This window comes from Penaeus chinensis, chromosome 17 (assembly GCF_019202785.1).
Source record: "Penaeus chinensis breed Huanghai No. 1 chromosome 17, ASM1920278v2, whole genome shotgun sequence".
Taxonomy (NCBI): domain Eukaryota; kingdom Metazoa; phylum Arthropoda; class Malacostraca; order Decapoda; family Penaeidae; genus Penaeus; species Penaeus chinensis.
Window position 1 is genome coordinate 4,659,459 of NC_061835.1, and position 15,049 is coordinate 4,674,507.

Sequence of the window (15,049 nt, forward strand, 5' to 3'; positions counted from 1 at the left end):
CATCCTCATTGTTTTCTTTTTTCTTCTACCGCCACCTCACCTCCCTGAATGATGACTGCTGAAAAGGGTCTTTCTCGGTTGACGACGACCAGTGACGAGTCGTAGATCGTTTGTCGTCAAGCAAGAGACGCTCACGACCCAGCTGCCCAAGGAGACATGAGGTCTTTTTAACCTTCGTGGTGACAAAAGATTATAGTATCTTTCAAGAAAAGATCTCCTGATATCGGCAATTGGGTTTCTCTATCGCTCATCGGCTACAAGATAAGGCATTTCTTCACTGAGATGTCAATTAAAAAACAATGATAAAGATGGATATGCTGTTTACGTTTTTGTGTTCTAGGAGGGCGCGTCGCCGCGAATGAGCACGGGGAAATTATAGTATTTGTGGTGTGGTATGTTATTTGATATCATTATCATTTAATGTTTTTAGAAACACTACAAGTAAATCGACATCACTTTGAGAGTACTGATGTCACTACTCTTCTAACATACAATTTCTTACTCCTATTTAGCAGTAAGAACTTGTATGTCAGCATATTAAACATATCGTCCCTATGGATTTTAGATGAAGTGCAATCATTGCGAGCCACAGCCCATCAAAGCAGGCGAGGTTCTCCCATCCAAGGGGAGGAGCCCCTATTGCCCCCTTTTCCGAGAGACCGACCTTCCTCTTCACTCGGGATCACGACACTTCCTGGAGTCGTGAACTGCGTAGTATTATGCTGTTTTACTCTCCTCATCTACCGTTTCCTCGTCCCGGTTGCTTTCTTGAAGGTCCATACTTTTTTTTTTTTTTTTTTATCAGTATGGTTAAGGAGGAGGATGTAGACCTGAATTTGCGGTTACCGTTTTGCACTGTGTGTGTTAATAAGTGCCATTTCTTTGCGCAGAGAGTAACTGAGTTTGACACGGAAGTGTTTGGTCTGACAGAATGATCTGCCTAAAGTTTCTTTGCTTGCTGAAGTATTTATCGCTTCCCCTTGTCCTCGCAAAGCAATTATAAGCGTTGTTCAAGATGCCTGTCAGCCTGGAAATGCAGGAGATATGCAAGGCTAACGACCACTTCTTGCCAGACCAGAAACATGGCTCCCTGCATGGCCGCCACACCTACGGCTCCGCCAACCACGTCACTCCTGTTTCTACAGCCATCGGGCTGTTAGCGACTGCGATATTATAAAAAGTCTCTTTCAAGTGGCGAGTCTGCGATGCCTCGTGGGCGCGCTGCTGCGGCCGCACTCCTTTATCACTTAATGCAATCTGTGTTGATTTGGCGGCCCCGCCGGCGCCGCTGCAACGGCACTCAAGGTCCACTGGAGGTCATTTTAGTAGAAAACTGGTCGAAGTCAATGCATTTCTTTTGTATTATCCTTTATAAAAATACCGTGGATGTCGTAGGCTTTAACAAGCGAAAATATATATCATGGAAGCTGTAGGTGTAACAGAAGCCTTGATTTCTTCTGTCATTGTCCCTAGTGATGCCGCAGAGCTCTAAATTTATATAAAGTCTACATGAATTTATTTACTTATTTCAGTTTACCTTCTGTCTAATTTGTTTGCCTTGTTTAATTTGTATTTGAATATTCTGGGAAATTTCATGTTTTATGTCTTCAGCCGCAAAGGTAAATTCGAACGGGGAGGAGGCGGCGAAATGATTAGTTGAAAAAAAATAAGAACAAATATTCTTTTATTCTACCGGGTACACTTAGGTAAAAGTGGAGTAAGAATAGATAAATCTGATGATATTTACGCAGCAATAAGAATAAAGATAAGGTAACAGATAAGGTTTTAGGACTAAACAGACGTACTTCACTTAACTTTTTATTTAAGCCCTTTTTCTGGAAAAACTTTTTACACAAATACTTGCATATCTGACAATGTAGAGTAAGAGTGACATGTTACAAAAATAATATAAAAAATAGCCTCGTGAAGCATACACAAACAACAGGTTTGGGTTAGAATGTGACTTGAGTCCATTTTTAAACATGACGTAAAAACAACAATGTTTAGCTCCCTCCTTTCACGACGAAATTCGTATCCTGTATAATTCCTTTTCTTTCTAGTAAACACCAAAATTATCTTACTTTTTTTCTTACTTAGTCCTTACTGACTTCCGCTTTCCACACGTTAACACCTTCCGTCACCGTACCTATCCTTCGCCCTCCAGGGACGCTCGACGATGGCCGCGTTTAAGGGCACTGGGTACAACCTGCTTTTCACCTGCGATCCCAGTTAGACTTGTGTCCGGTGTGTCTTTTAACTGTGGTTCCTGTGGTTCAGTTTTCTGCGTTTAGGAATGCTGACGGAGCGAAAATGAATCAAAGAAAACAATACAAGCACAACGTGTCATAACAATACGTTATCTGTAGTGGTAGTTTGTTTTGAAACTCTAATTTGGGTGTAACAGATTAGAATATTCTTAATATCCTTGTTTTGATGGATTATACGAAGATAACTGAAGAGAGTATGTTTAAGTTACCTGCTTGCCCTTCCCCCGTGTCTAGCCAATCACGCGGAAGAGCGCGCTGGTAATGTTCGCTGATTGGTCGACAAAGAGCCACACCCTCCAAGGCCCGCCTGCACAGTTCCTGACCAAATTTGTAAAGTGCTTTGAAGCGGAACTTTCTAAAATTATAATTCATCTCCACATCTGTTATGGAAACTGTGACTGTGAAAATGATAATAATACTGATAATAATAATACTGATAACAATAATAATAATAATAATAATGATAATAATAAATACAAACACACACACACACACACACACACACACACACACACACACACACACACACACACACACACACACACACACACACACACAAGCACACACACATACACATACACACAAACACACACACATATATGTATACACATATAGATATATATTATACACACACACACACATACTCACACATATGTATACATATATATATATGTATATATATATATATATATATATATTACACACACACACACACACACACACACACACACACACACACACACACACACACACACACACACACACACACACACGCACACACATATATATGTGTGTGTGCTTGCGTGTGTATGAGTGTGTGTGAGTGTGTGTGTGTGTGTCTGTGCACGCGTATTTGCGTGTATGTGTCTATTTGTGTGCGCCTGTATGTAGATGAAGAGAGAGACAGAAAGTCTGACAACGAGAGAGCGTGTGATGGAAAAGAGAAAGAATTTCCCAAGGATGAGTGTCTAGTCTTCTGCATCAACTCGCGTTGCACAACTGACCGTCGCGCAGAGGACGACGCAGCCGGGTCGAGCCACTCAGCACGCGAAACTCAAACTCATCATAATTGTAGCGAGGCAAACGCTGCGTAGAAGAGATTTATTTATCTCAGTGAAGTGATCTGTGTAATTTACGAAACCGTGATACATAGCGTACATCAATATCGCCGGACAGGTGATCGTATTTAGCTGTATCGACGCAGGTTCACGTTTGTTTTTAAAGAGGGATGGAGAAAATGGGAGGGTCATCGTGCACTTGGCAGGAGCGCTACGTCATAATTATGAAGTTAACTCATAAAAAAACAGTCCTCCAGTACGACATGGTAATTTCAGGATGTTATTGCAATCATATGTTTTTTTTCCATCTTTTCATACTCATCGTAAGCGAAGAGTCACTACCTAATAGTATCTTAAACTAGATGTTACTGCAATCATCTAGTTTTTTTTTCTCTCTTCCTCTCTTTTTCCATCTTTTCATACCCATCATAAACGAAGAGTCACTGCCTAATCGTTCTCACAGAGTCCCCTGTTACCCAAGCATTTCAAGAAGCAACAAAACCATTTTTTACTAACATCCCTATTCCCTCCATGACCTTTTGTTATCCTTCCCTAAAAAAACGAAAAACGGACGCCCACTGTTCCTCGCCCTGCCCGGCAGCCTCTCCCGGCCCCTCCCTTCCCTCCCTTCCCCACCTACTACTAACCTAACCTGTGCCCCGTTTACAGCGAAGGAGAACCGCGCACCCTGCGGGCATATGCATCAGGAGGCGGGTCTATGTGCCTGGAGCTCACAGTCTCCGGAGATGAAACTGCGTAAGTTATTTTTTAATCTCTTAGGTGCTCACCATAACCGTTTTTTTTTTATTTGTCTCTTTTTTCTAGATGTCTTTGTCTGTGAGAACCAATGTGCATCTGAATGTATCAATGTGCTTCGTTTCTCAGTAACCGAATGTCCTCCGTGCCTGTTAATAATTGCCTCAACTATCACATATTCTCACTTACAGAAATGTATCATGAACGCATAGTGCCAATTTCTTTAAATAATGATCGTCATCTTTCAGTCTGTCTGTAGAGATAAGCATATCTCCCTAATAACCTTATCTCCCTTTGTTCGGTATTTGGTCCTATAGGTGCTTATGTAATCCATGTGTAATGTTTTTCTTTTTATATGCATCATATTTTTTGCTCAAAATGTAGCTGCTGCATCCGAAAGACGTAAGTATAGTTAATAATACTTAATCATTTACTTTATTATATTTTGTTCTCATACATTGTTATTAATGTACGTATTCAGTTAACTATATCCAGCTTGCATATTATAGAATGCATCCCCAATTTAAGTATGCTCAATTTAAGTATGTGTTGCGTTTATATTTGTCTATCCTTACATGTGGTCCACATAAAACAAGTCTGATGTGAAAATTGAATAAAATTCTCATTGTAAACAATAGACATTAAATAGACATGCAATCATTATGCAATCACAACTCTTCCTTCACCACAATTACATTATTTGCAACTTGCAAGGGAAAAATGTCTCAGACTAGTAGCCTGAGGGATCAACATTTTTCATATCAGTATTCGTATCCCACATATACACAAGTACCCGTGCATGCGCAGGCATACACATACACACCCGCACATATATATACGTATGGATGAAAAACTGAATTACTGAAAAAAATAGGAAAACAAAATACTATTACGTCTAGCACAAGCCAGACACACACACAGCTTACACACGATCGTCTTGACACGTAACCGATACCATAGTATCCAGTTACGTGGATACAGCAGACGTCCGATAACCTGCGACTACTTCGTATAACACTCACGTAATTTTTTTGTGTGTTTCAGATATCCGTTCGAGCTGATCCAGGAAAGTGCGAATTACCTGCTGACGGGGACCAAACACCGACCCAAGATTGGCGTCATATGTGGATCCGGTTTGGGTAAGTTGACATGAACAAACACTTTAGTAATGAACTTTTAGCAGTCAAGGGAGCAGTAACTGTAAGGAGAATGATTCGAAGTCATTGTCAACATTATCGTAAAGGGAATTGCAAAAATATTATCAAGCACAGGGGACAAGCAGTAAGGAGCAGTACCGATTCTAATAATGGAATATCAGAAGTGTATTAACAGTCATCTCTCGCCTCAGGTGGGCTGGCTGACCAGCTGGGCGACCGAGATGTCTTCCCCTACGAAGACATCCCCAACTTCCCCGTGTCAACAGTCAAGGGACACGCAGGCAGGATGGTGATCGGCCTACTCTCCGGGGTGCCTGTCATGTGCATGCAGGGCCGCTTCCACGCTTATGAGGGCTACCCGCTGTGGAAGGTCAGTTTGTTACTTTAGGTTCTCTCTTTATTTATTCGTTTAGGTGTCTGTATATTTTTTATTATATACCAACTGAAACATCATGTGATCTCTCGGATATTGTCCTTGGAATATGAGCTTGTAACTTCTCTCGATGGCCAGTGCGCCATGCCGGTGCGAGTGATGAAGCTGATGGGCGTCGAACATGTCATCATCACCAACGCCGCCGGCGGACTCAACCCGGAGTTCAAAGTCGGTGACATCATGATCATCAAAGATCATATCAACATGCAGGTTCGTGTTTCCATTGCTCTACTTGCATGTTTTCAGCGTCTTTTATGGCGATTTTTTCTATTACATTCATACTGACTTTACTGTTACGTGAAAACGCCTAATGCCGTTTGTCGTGGGTCCAGGGCTTCGCCGGAGACTCGCCTCTGCGAGGGCGCAACGACGAGCGCTTCGGGCCTCGGTTCCCAGCCATGAACAACGCCTACGACAAGGACCTGCGCTCCATGGCCAAAAAGATCGCTCATGGCATGAATCTCGGCAACGTAGTGCGCGAGGGCGTCTACGTGATGCTCGGGGGGCCCACCTACGAGACGGTGGCGGAGCTGAAGTTGCTCAGAATTCTTGGAGTCGACGCCGTGGGCATGAGCACCGTTCCGGAGGTGTGTAAAAAAGACCCACACTAAGAGGGCTTCGTGCACTATGCCTCACTATAAGCCTTCATATATTTCGTGAAGACATTCTGCTCATTTGTACTGTGTCCAATTACAGCTTGAATTTGTTTTACGAGATCAAAATTTATTCTAGGTTGTTGTAGCACGACACTGCGGCATGAAAGTGTTCGCGTTCTCGCTGATCACCAACGAATGCATCACCGAGTATGAGACAGACGCAGAGGCCAACCACGAAGAGGTGAGGGGCACTGTGTGTGAGTTGGCAGTGAGAGGTGCATGAAATAAGACAAATAGTTGGAGAGAAACAAGATCGTGTGAGAAAATAATTTGGCAGAAAAATAATTCATTTCCTACATTTTCCCCATAATAATGTTTAAAAATAAATTTCTAACGCCGTTTTCTTTACAGGTTATTGACGTGGCCAACAAGCGCAAGAGCGACCTGCAAGAACTAGCACGCAGAATAATCGTATCTATGAATGAAGATTGCCAGGAGAATTAGAGGAGTGAAAGTGTTAAGTCATTTTGCTATGGAACGATAAGACTTGTCCCTCCCCCTATTTTTCTATCTTTCGGTTTATTTCTCTATCTATTGACCTATCTGTCTAGCTATCCATCTGTCTTTGAATCCGTCTGTTTACCATTATTTCCTATATCCTTCCTTCGATCCACGCAGGCATCGATGTCCGAAACGTTCAAGCGGCATCCGTTTCCTTGCGATCGGTTTCGTCTCACGCCATTATTGCCATAATAGTACGCACGTTTCCTCAGTTCTTGTTTTTTATGACCATATTTGAAAAAAATGTATATGTAATCAGAATCCATTTTAGTCTTATATCATTGTGTGATGCTTACAAATGTAGTTTTTAAGGTGTTTTATATTTTGTTGAAGCATGGAGGTTTCCCGTGCTAAATTGGGTTTATACTTTTTTATATGTGCAATGTGATCTTGGAGTCAGAATTGTGAAAGTAATTTGTATTATTGGATACATGTTTTGATCAAAATAATTAACAGTTTTGATGTTCTACTATTGGAATTAGATCTGTAATAATATCTGAACCGAATTAATCAGATGTATATTTTTGCATATGTTTTTTTTTCTTATATTTTACATTTATCAGGTACTGACTGCAGGATAAGCGAAGATATTTAATATTTTGGATGTAGTGCGCACGACAATAAATACTTTGAAAATGAAAATGGAAGAAGCTATGTTGTAATCATTGTGTGCACATCACCGTGAGGAGATAACTTGATTATAGGCTATTTCAAGTGATTTTACTGAACTGTGGAACCAGTGAATCTTGTAACACTATAGATGCATTATCTAGTGCTTCCATCTACTCTATTTTAGTGTGTTTTGCAGGAAATATGTTTCCAAAGTGCCTGTACTACATTTATATAATTATGCTGATACTGATTTCCAGTTCATCTAAAATGCGGTTTAGAAATACTTAGATGCAGGTAATTGGCTTTTAATTTTAGAGTTAGCCATATTATTTTTTTATAAATGATTTTTCATATCTGACTGATGTACAAGCAATTGTGAAAGTGACGCATAAATCTATAGTCTGTCCGAAATCTTGACAACCAGTTCACCGAAGTTATGAAGTCACTTTATCAGCCGATTATGAAAGGAGTAGAACGTGGTAAGATAATGACAATCTCTTGTTATTATCATGCAAGTGTTTCTATTTTTCCCAATGTCATAGAAAAGTCAGCATACTTTCAATCATTCGCTTTTCTGCACGGTGTCTGTATCATGTTCCACCCCAGTGCTCGAATCTGGTACTTCAGGATGGTGCTCTTTCACGGCAGTACATTTGTCTGCATTCCCCTTGTAGATGCGCAGTGAAAAGGTCATTCGCAACGAATTGTTGCAATAGACTGACGCCTACCACTGACTTCACTGTGAATGCCATAGTTCTTTTTTTCTCTCTCTCACAGAATTACCAGAAGCATATATACTATTTCCTTTCTCATGAATAATATCCATCTGTTTTTAATACATTCCAGTGACAAATTTCTGTAAATGTGTTTACTATTTAATGAAATTCTGCCTTTGTGCCACTAGTTATTTAAACAGACATTGCATTATTTTTATAGTTTTAACAATGAAAAAAGACAATGCGCTGCATGATAATTCAGTATTGCAATAAAATGTATATAAACCAATATTGTCTGATTCCCCAACTGCCCCGATCAGAGCATGACCTTACGCGGCAGTGAAGCGCCAGACAGGCTCGCCGAGGGAGTCTGCCTCGAACACGAACGGACAGGCGCTCGCTTCCCGTCTCTCTGTCGAGATACTAAGCATTTTTGTAAGCACTGCAAATATGCAATATGTATATATTTGTATTTGTATATGTATATGTATATATATGCCCATATACATGTCTATACATATATAAGTAAATATATATATATATATATATGTATGTATGTATGTATGTATGTATGTATGTATGTATGTATGTATGTATGTATGTATGTGTGTGTGTGTGTGTGTGTGTGTGTGTGTGTGTGACTCACGGGAATACGAGATTAAATTACCATCAATATGAATACGCTGTTGTCTACCAGTCAAGAAATAATTAAAATACTTAAAACTATACCACCAACACCAATAAACTGCAACTTAAAAACAAAACAAAAAAACTCTTGTGGTTAACAGTGTCAAAAGCTGCACTAAAACCTAGAGAGACAAGCCGTGATATATATCTAAAGCAGGCTGCAGTTCATACACTAACATAAGCGATGCATCATTGCAACCGAGTCCCTTTCTAAAACCAAACTGAGTCTCAAATATACAGAAAGACGTTTGACCAGCAAACGTTCAGAAACCTTCGAGGAAATTGGTGTACTTGAAATGGGCCTATAGTCAGTAGGTGAAGACTATAGTGGACCTTTGGGAATAGGGGTAACATTACCAAAGCGGCAGCACTCTGAAAATGACCCTTGCCGAACTACAGGTGTAAAATTACAGCTAATTTTGGGGATAATTGACCATTTGGTCAATTATCCCCAAAATTAAAACCAAAGGAAACAATCCATTAGGGTCTACTCTACCATATTCATCTATTTCTGATAACAGATACTTGATTTCAGAGGACCTGAGAGCAACTGAATTAAAGAATGGTAATGGGTGACATGAAAAAGGAAGTTTAATATCTCCTAAATATGTTGTGAATTAAAGCACTCTGCCAACAAGGTATCTTTCTCAATCGGACCGCATGTACCACTACCATCAGGCTTCATTAAAGAAGGAATGGAAGACTCAACACCAGTGATGCTTTAAGCATTGTCCACCATTTACAAGGCTGTAACGGTTCTGAGAGAATTTCTTTCAAATGAAATTATATTTAGAGTTAGCCTCCTTATAAACATTAGCTGCTGTATTTCGCATAGCAACATAATTCTCCCAGACCAAAGATTGTAAGCAGTATGTTTGTCCCCATAAGCCAAGTGACATTGTTCATTAAACCACGTTTTATCAAGTGAACGAGATTTATGAGAATTACTGGGCCTTAACAAACATTTGGCAAAATAAACATTTTGCCAAACAATGCTATCAAACGTATGGTAGACACCATTTTAATTAATTCTAGAATTTAAGAAGACTTGACTACTTAGGCTAAAATTAGATATTGGAATGTCCAACTGGATCTTACAAGATAGACTACGATGGTCGGAAGAACCAATTGGCGTGATGGACTCTATATCAGTTACCCCTCTCACATCAGTAAATAAAGATCCAGAAGATCACCACTCCTGTGAGTTGCCTCACAGACCAACTGCTCACATCCAACTATATCAGATAAATCTAAAGCAGAAATGCCGTGTCGGTCAGTTGGGGACACAAAATTTAGCCAGTCTCGGTGGTGAGCTTTAAAATTACCTCAACCTCTCAATATCATTCTCAAATATAATGCGCAGGGTGCTGACATGCGCATAACACATATATGTGGTTGGTTGCTGAGGGCGGTGGAAAGGATTAGGGTAGGGGTAGAGTTAGGGATTGTGAGGCCCTAGTGTTGACCTGTTCGAGATTATCAGTGTTGGCTTGGTGTTGGGGTCCCATACAGCTGTACAGTACTCAAGTGTTGGACATACAAGAGTGTTGTAAGCTATGTGTTTAATGTCTAGTGTACAGTGCGTAGGTTTCTCCTCAGAAACCCCAGTGTTCTGTTGGCTTTGTTCGTGATGAAGTCAGTGTGAGTGTTGAAGGTGAGACTGGGTGATCTGGGGAAACAGAGTACCATGTATTTGTCAGGTCTGAAGGTATTTTGCCATGACCTTTCCCACTGTTCGAGGGCATCTATGTCCTGTTAAAGTAGTCTGCAGTGTCTTTAGTGTTTATTGGTCTAAATAAAAGACTGTCATCAGCAAAGAGTCTAGCGGAAGAGTTTAGGGTTGATAGAGGAAGGCCAAGAACGGTGTCTTTCGGGACGCCAGAAGAGACTGAGACAGTCAGAAGATGCATCATCCAGTAGTACACATTGGGTCCTACACGTCAAAAAAACAGTGATCCAGTGAAGAATTGGTCCTGTGATCCCATAATACCGTAATTTAAGTGTTAGTCTTCTGTGGGGAATTTTGTCGAAGGCATTGGCAAAGTCAAGCAGTATGGCAGTATGGCTAACTAATTTGTGTCACGTCTGTCAAGTAGTCAGGTAATGTTGTGATGGGTTGTGATTACTTGAGTATCACACGATCGTTTAGGCCGAAAGCAGTGTTGTGAGTCTGTGAGGATGTTGAGGTTGTCATTGTGGGTCATGACGTGTTTGTGTATTATATGTTCAAAAATTTTGCAAACGATCGATGTGAGGGCAACAGTTTGTCGGGTCATGTCGGTCGCCTGTAATGAAAAGGGGGTAGGTAGGATGCTTGAGGTGAGTGACTGGGTGAAGAGTTATTGTAGGATAGGAGCAAGGGCAGGGGTGCAGGACTTCAGGATGAGGGCAGGGATTTGGTATGGTCCAGTGGCTTTGTTGGTGTCAAGAGATATCAGCAGTTTCATGATACCATTGGTCGAGATGTCAAGCAGCAGGATTGAAGGGTAAGGGCTACCTGGTATGTTAGGTGTGTTGGCGTCTTCTTGCGTGGAAAAGGATTGGAAGTGTGTGTTGTGTAAGCATGTCATGGTTCTGGGTCGGTCAAAATAATATTGCTGGAATCTTTCAAGGCTATGATTGCCGTGGTGTTTTGTCTGCGCGAATTGAGGTACATGAAGAAATGTTTCTTTGTTTCTGGAGAATGATTTGAAAGTGGTCCCATTTTCTTGAGTGCTGTATATTTGCGCGTGTCTGTAGAATAGCTGTTTTTTAACGGTGTTGTTTGCGAAGCTCCCGGGAAAACCAGGAAAGTGGATGTCTACTTGAGGGTATTTTCTTTGGTCGGGATTTTTCAATGGATATCATGATAGTATGTTTAAGGCTATCACAATCAGAAGTAAAGGGACTATAGAAATAAAGCACAATTCCCTATTAGTCTCTTGAATAGAAATGTGTAAAGTCAGTAAACAATCATAAATACTGTCTTTGGAATTGGGACTAAAAATGTAGAAAATATTAAAATGACTACACACTCTCACAAGTATGTATTCATGACAACCACATTCATACTTTGTAAAACGACTAGAATTAAATCCAACCCAAGAATCTAAACACAAGGGGTCATTAAAATTAGGTAAAAGCATATACCTCATGTCTGAAACCAGAGTTTTAGCATAACAAATGTAAAATTTTGTTGAGGTAACTACAACTTCATTCAAATTCCCACGAAGTCCACGAATACTACTAATATATACATACTGTGTGTGTATATATATATGTGTGTGTACATAAATATACATACATATATAGATATATACAACATATATGTATATATGTATCATCATCATCAAGGGGCTAGCGCCGACGGGGACGCATGGCCGCATCCACCCTTCACTTCCTACCAGGATGGTCTCTCATGGCGAGTTTCCAGGCAGGCCCTAGGCCCATCTCTAACTCCTTGAGACAGGTCTGGTCGAGCTGCCCAAGCCTCTACCTCCTAGGTCGTCCCTTAGGCTTCCTCCACCCAGGACAGTAACAGGTCCCATTATACCGTGTATATAACCACGATTTGTGTATGACATTAGCCATAGACCGCGTGGCTGCTTGCCACGTGGCACGAAGTCCAGTAAAGAACCAGCGCCTCGGCGCAGCCAAAAATGATGAGTTCATCTGACCTCAGACGTGCCTCAGCACAGTGCTGCCAGATGCAATGACTCACATTTCCCCTAATCCGAGTGCCAAAATTCCCCATTTTGGACAAAATTTCCCCATTTCAAAAAGTTTGGTTTTAATTGAGTTTTATTTGAGTTATAGCTAAAAAAAATACCAATTTCTTTCTACTTGTAGTATGGACAATAGGATACTGGCATAGTTAACTGAAGATCCAATTATATTTATGCTGAACACACTTTTAATATGAAAACTTAAATACAATAATGAAAAACATAGGTAGTACACTTCTATCAAAACTTTAAACTTAAATGTAGCATTGCTTAGTTAACCTTAATCCTGTATCATATACATGATTGAAGTTGGTGTGGTGTGTCGTGACTCGTGTGGCCCGTGGCGTGGGTCACGGGTGGCAGTGAGTGACACAGTCACAGTAAGGGAGCTGTCTCGCGGGCGGCGGACGCGAACTGAACGCGTCCACTCACTTCCACTCCGTTATCACTTGTCTGTTTCCTACTAGTGGCTACCTCTTCATCTTAAAATTATTATATTTCCATAGATACATCCGTTAAAGTTATTATGTATCATATTATTTATATTGATGTGTTGAAGAATTACCAAACTAAGAGAAAATGCTGCTCCACAATGAAAAATCCCCATTTTTTCTAGTAAATCCGAAGTCGCATATGAAAATTCCCCAAAAATGGGCATGAATTCCCCATTTCCCCATCAACATCATGATTTCCCCAAAACTAGGGAAAATTCCCCAAATCTGGCAGCACTGCCTCCGCATCTGCAGGCTGAGGTCATTCTCACCAGCCTTCCGCCCCGACAGGGCTGGTCGGCGCCGCGACCTCCGCACTCGGCACTTACCCAAGACTCGTCTCGAGTGTTACAATGACGTTGTACTCCTCAAAAATAAAGAGTCACTCGCAATACCGCTCTGTCTACCCTTGCATAACCAATGTTAAGGCGTCTTCATATATTAGCCTTTTTACATTCTGGTGGCAGCGGTGGGATTGCGTCCTTTCGGCTCGCAACATGGACACAAAGTCTCCGAAATTCGCTCGACCATCGTTACTACAATCGACATGTCTTCAAAACCACATGAGTACACGTTTTGGGCCTTTTCCTTTCTTTTCCCTATCTTCTCTCATAAACGTGTTAAGCTGTATGTGCAGTCACCCTCACGATTGTTTTGTTGGGTTTAAGTGCTAATTGACAGCAAATGGCACACTCTCACACTCTTCTGAACTTAGATCGCATTACTGTGTGGTTACAGTATGTAGTCAATCAACAGGAATATCGTTCATTTATTAAGTATTTACTTAATTTTTCTCGTGATTAGAGATTTATATTGTTTCAACTGCAAAGAATTTAGCGCGTTCGTGATTTTATCATTTTTCACGAATATCATTTCATTTATGTCTATTCTCATCGCGTATTTCCCGTCTTGACCTGACCTCGAAGTGAAAGTCATTAGTCAAGGAACTCGCCTGAACAACTGGGTGACCTGACCTCACTTTCTCTCACTTCGGGCGATTGAAATGTGAAATGGGTTGAGAAAGGGCTAGCTGTTCCCATTAATTGTTTTCTGTAATTGTTTACCACATAGGAATAACGCACAGCAACGTTACATGTTAATTGGTGACACGTTCTATCGGCGCTAACGGAGCTTGTGACGCGACTTTATATACATTTATTATTTGAGTATAGCGTTAGTATCTTCCCCATATCATAGTGCACAGGGATGCCTGATTAACCCGGGGTTAATCAGGCATCCCCGTGCACTAATCGTACGTTGGGCAACTTTTGAGCCGGTGTGACCCACAATTTCGTCCGTTAATTAATGTAGGACTAGGGTTTAAACTAGAATCGTTATTCGCTTATTAATCACACCCTGCTCACCCTCGCTGGCATGTTTGGATAAATCCCAGGCAATCGTGTGATTCGTGACAGATACCCCTAGGGCATGTCACGAGCGCCCATCACATATTCGCAGCATAGAGTGGGTTATTTATAAATTCTTCCCCCCCCCCCCCCCATCAATGAAGTCTGCATGCCCAGCTAGACATGGCTACCTCGGGAGATTTGCTGACCCCAAGAAGATTCGCTTGCGAGAAGCTTGCGAATATTTTTAATGTCACCGTTCATTAGTGCGTCATTCTGTTGCATTTCATTAAATGTTGAATTCAACGTGGTAGTTGAAGTAATTTTGTATTAATTCTATAGCTAGTTTATTGCATTTTTTAAAATATGAATGTTAATCTAAGTGTTTTGCATACATGTCCGCTCTGTGAGATCACTCTCACTTTTCTTTGTCATTGACGCTCCCTGTCGCTCACACACGCACACACACACACTCTCACTCACTCACTCATCCACACAGAACAAAAGACACTGAATCATTTCATTAGTAGGGTTTGTTGCTGTCGTATTTGCAGGCGTAAAGATCTATGACGTATCTCTTTTGCCCGCGATTTTATCAGTCGTGACGAGTAACTAGTACATATATTCTTATTTTTACATACACTCTTCTCTGTGTTGTGACATTT

General features: G+C 40.9%; 1 protein-coding gene across 4 annotated transcripts in view; it reads left to right on the top strand.

Annotated features, from left to right (window-relative positions):
* The window catches only part of LOC125033950 (purine nucleoside phosphorylase-like), a 30,443-nt gene extending 21,998 nt beyond the window's left edge, over nt 1–8,445 (top strand). For 3 of the 4 annotated variants that reach the window (XM_047625545.1, XM_047625541.1, XM_047625543.1), the window contains exons 2-8: nt 3,995–4,081; nt 5,126–5,220; nt 5,430–5,608; nt 5,750–5,881; nt 6,004–6,258; nt 6,404–6,508; nt 6,679–8,445. In XM_047625545.1, coding sequence (XP_047481501.1) covers nt 3,995–4,081; nt 5,126–5,220; nt 5,430–5,608; nt 5,750–5,881; nt 6,004–6,258; nt 6,404–6,508; nt 6,679–6,771 — 946 coding nt within the window. In that variant the 3' untranslated portion in view covers nt 6,772–8,445. The remainder of the gene's footprint in view (nt 1–3,994; nt 4,082–5,125; nt 5,221–5,429; nt 5,609–5,749; nt 5,882–6,003; nt 6,259–6,403; nt 6,509–6,678) is intronic. The other variant, XM_047625544.1, reaches the window with a different exon arrangement.
* The last annotated feature ends 6,604 nt before the right edge of the window (nt 8,446–15,049 follow it).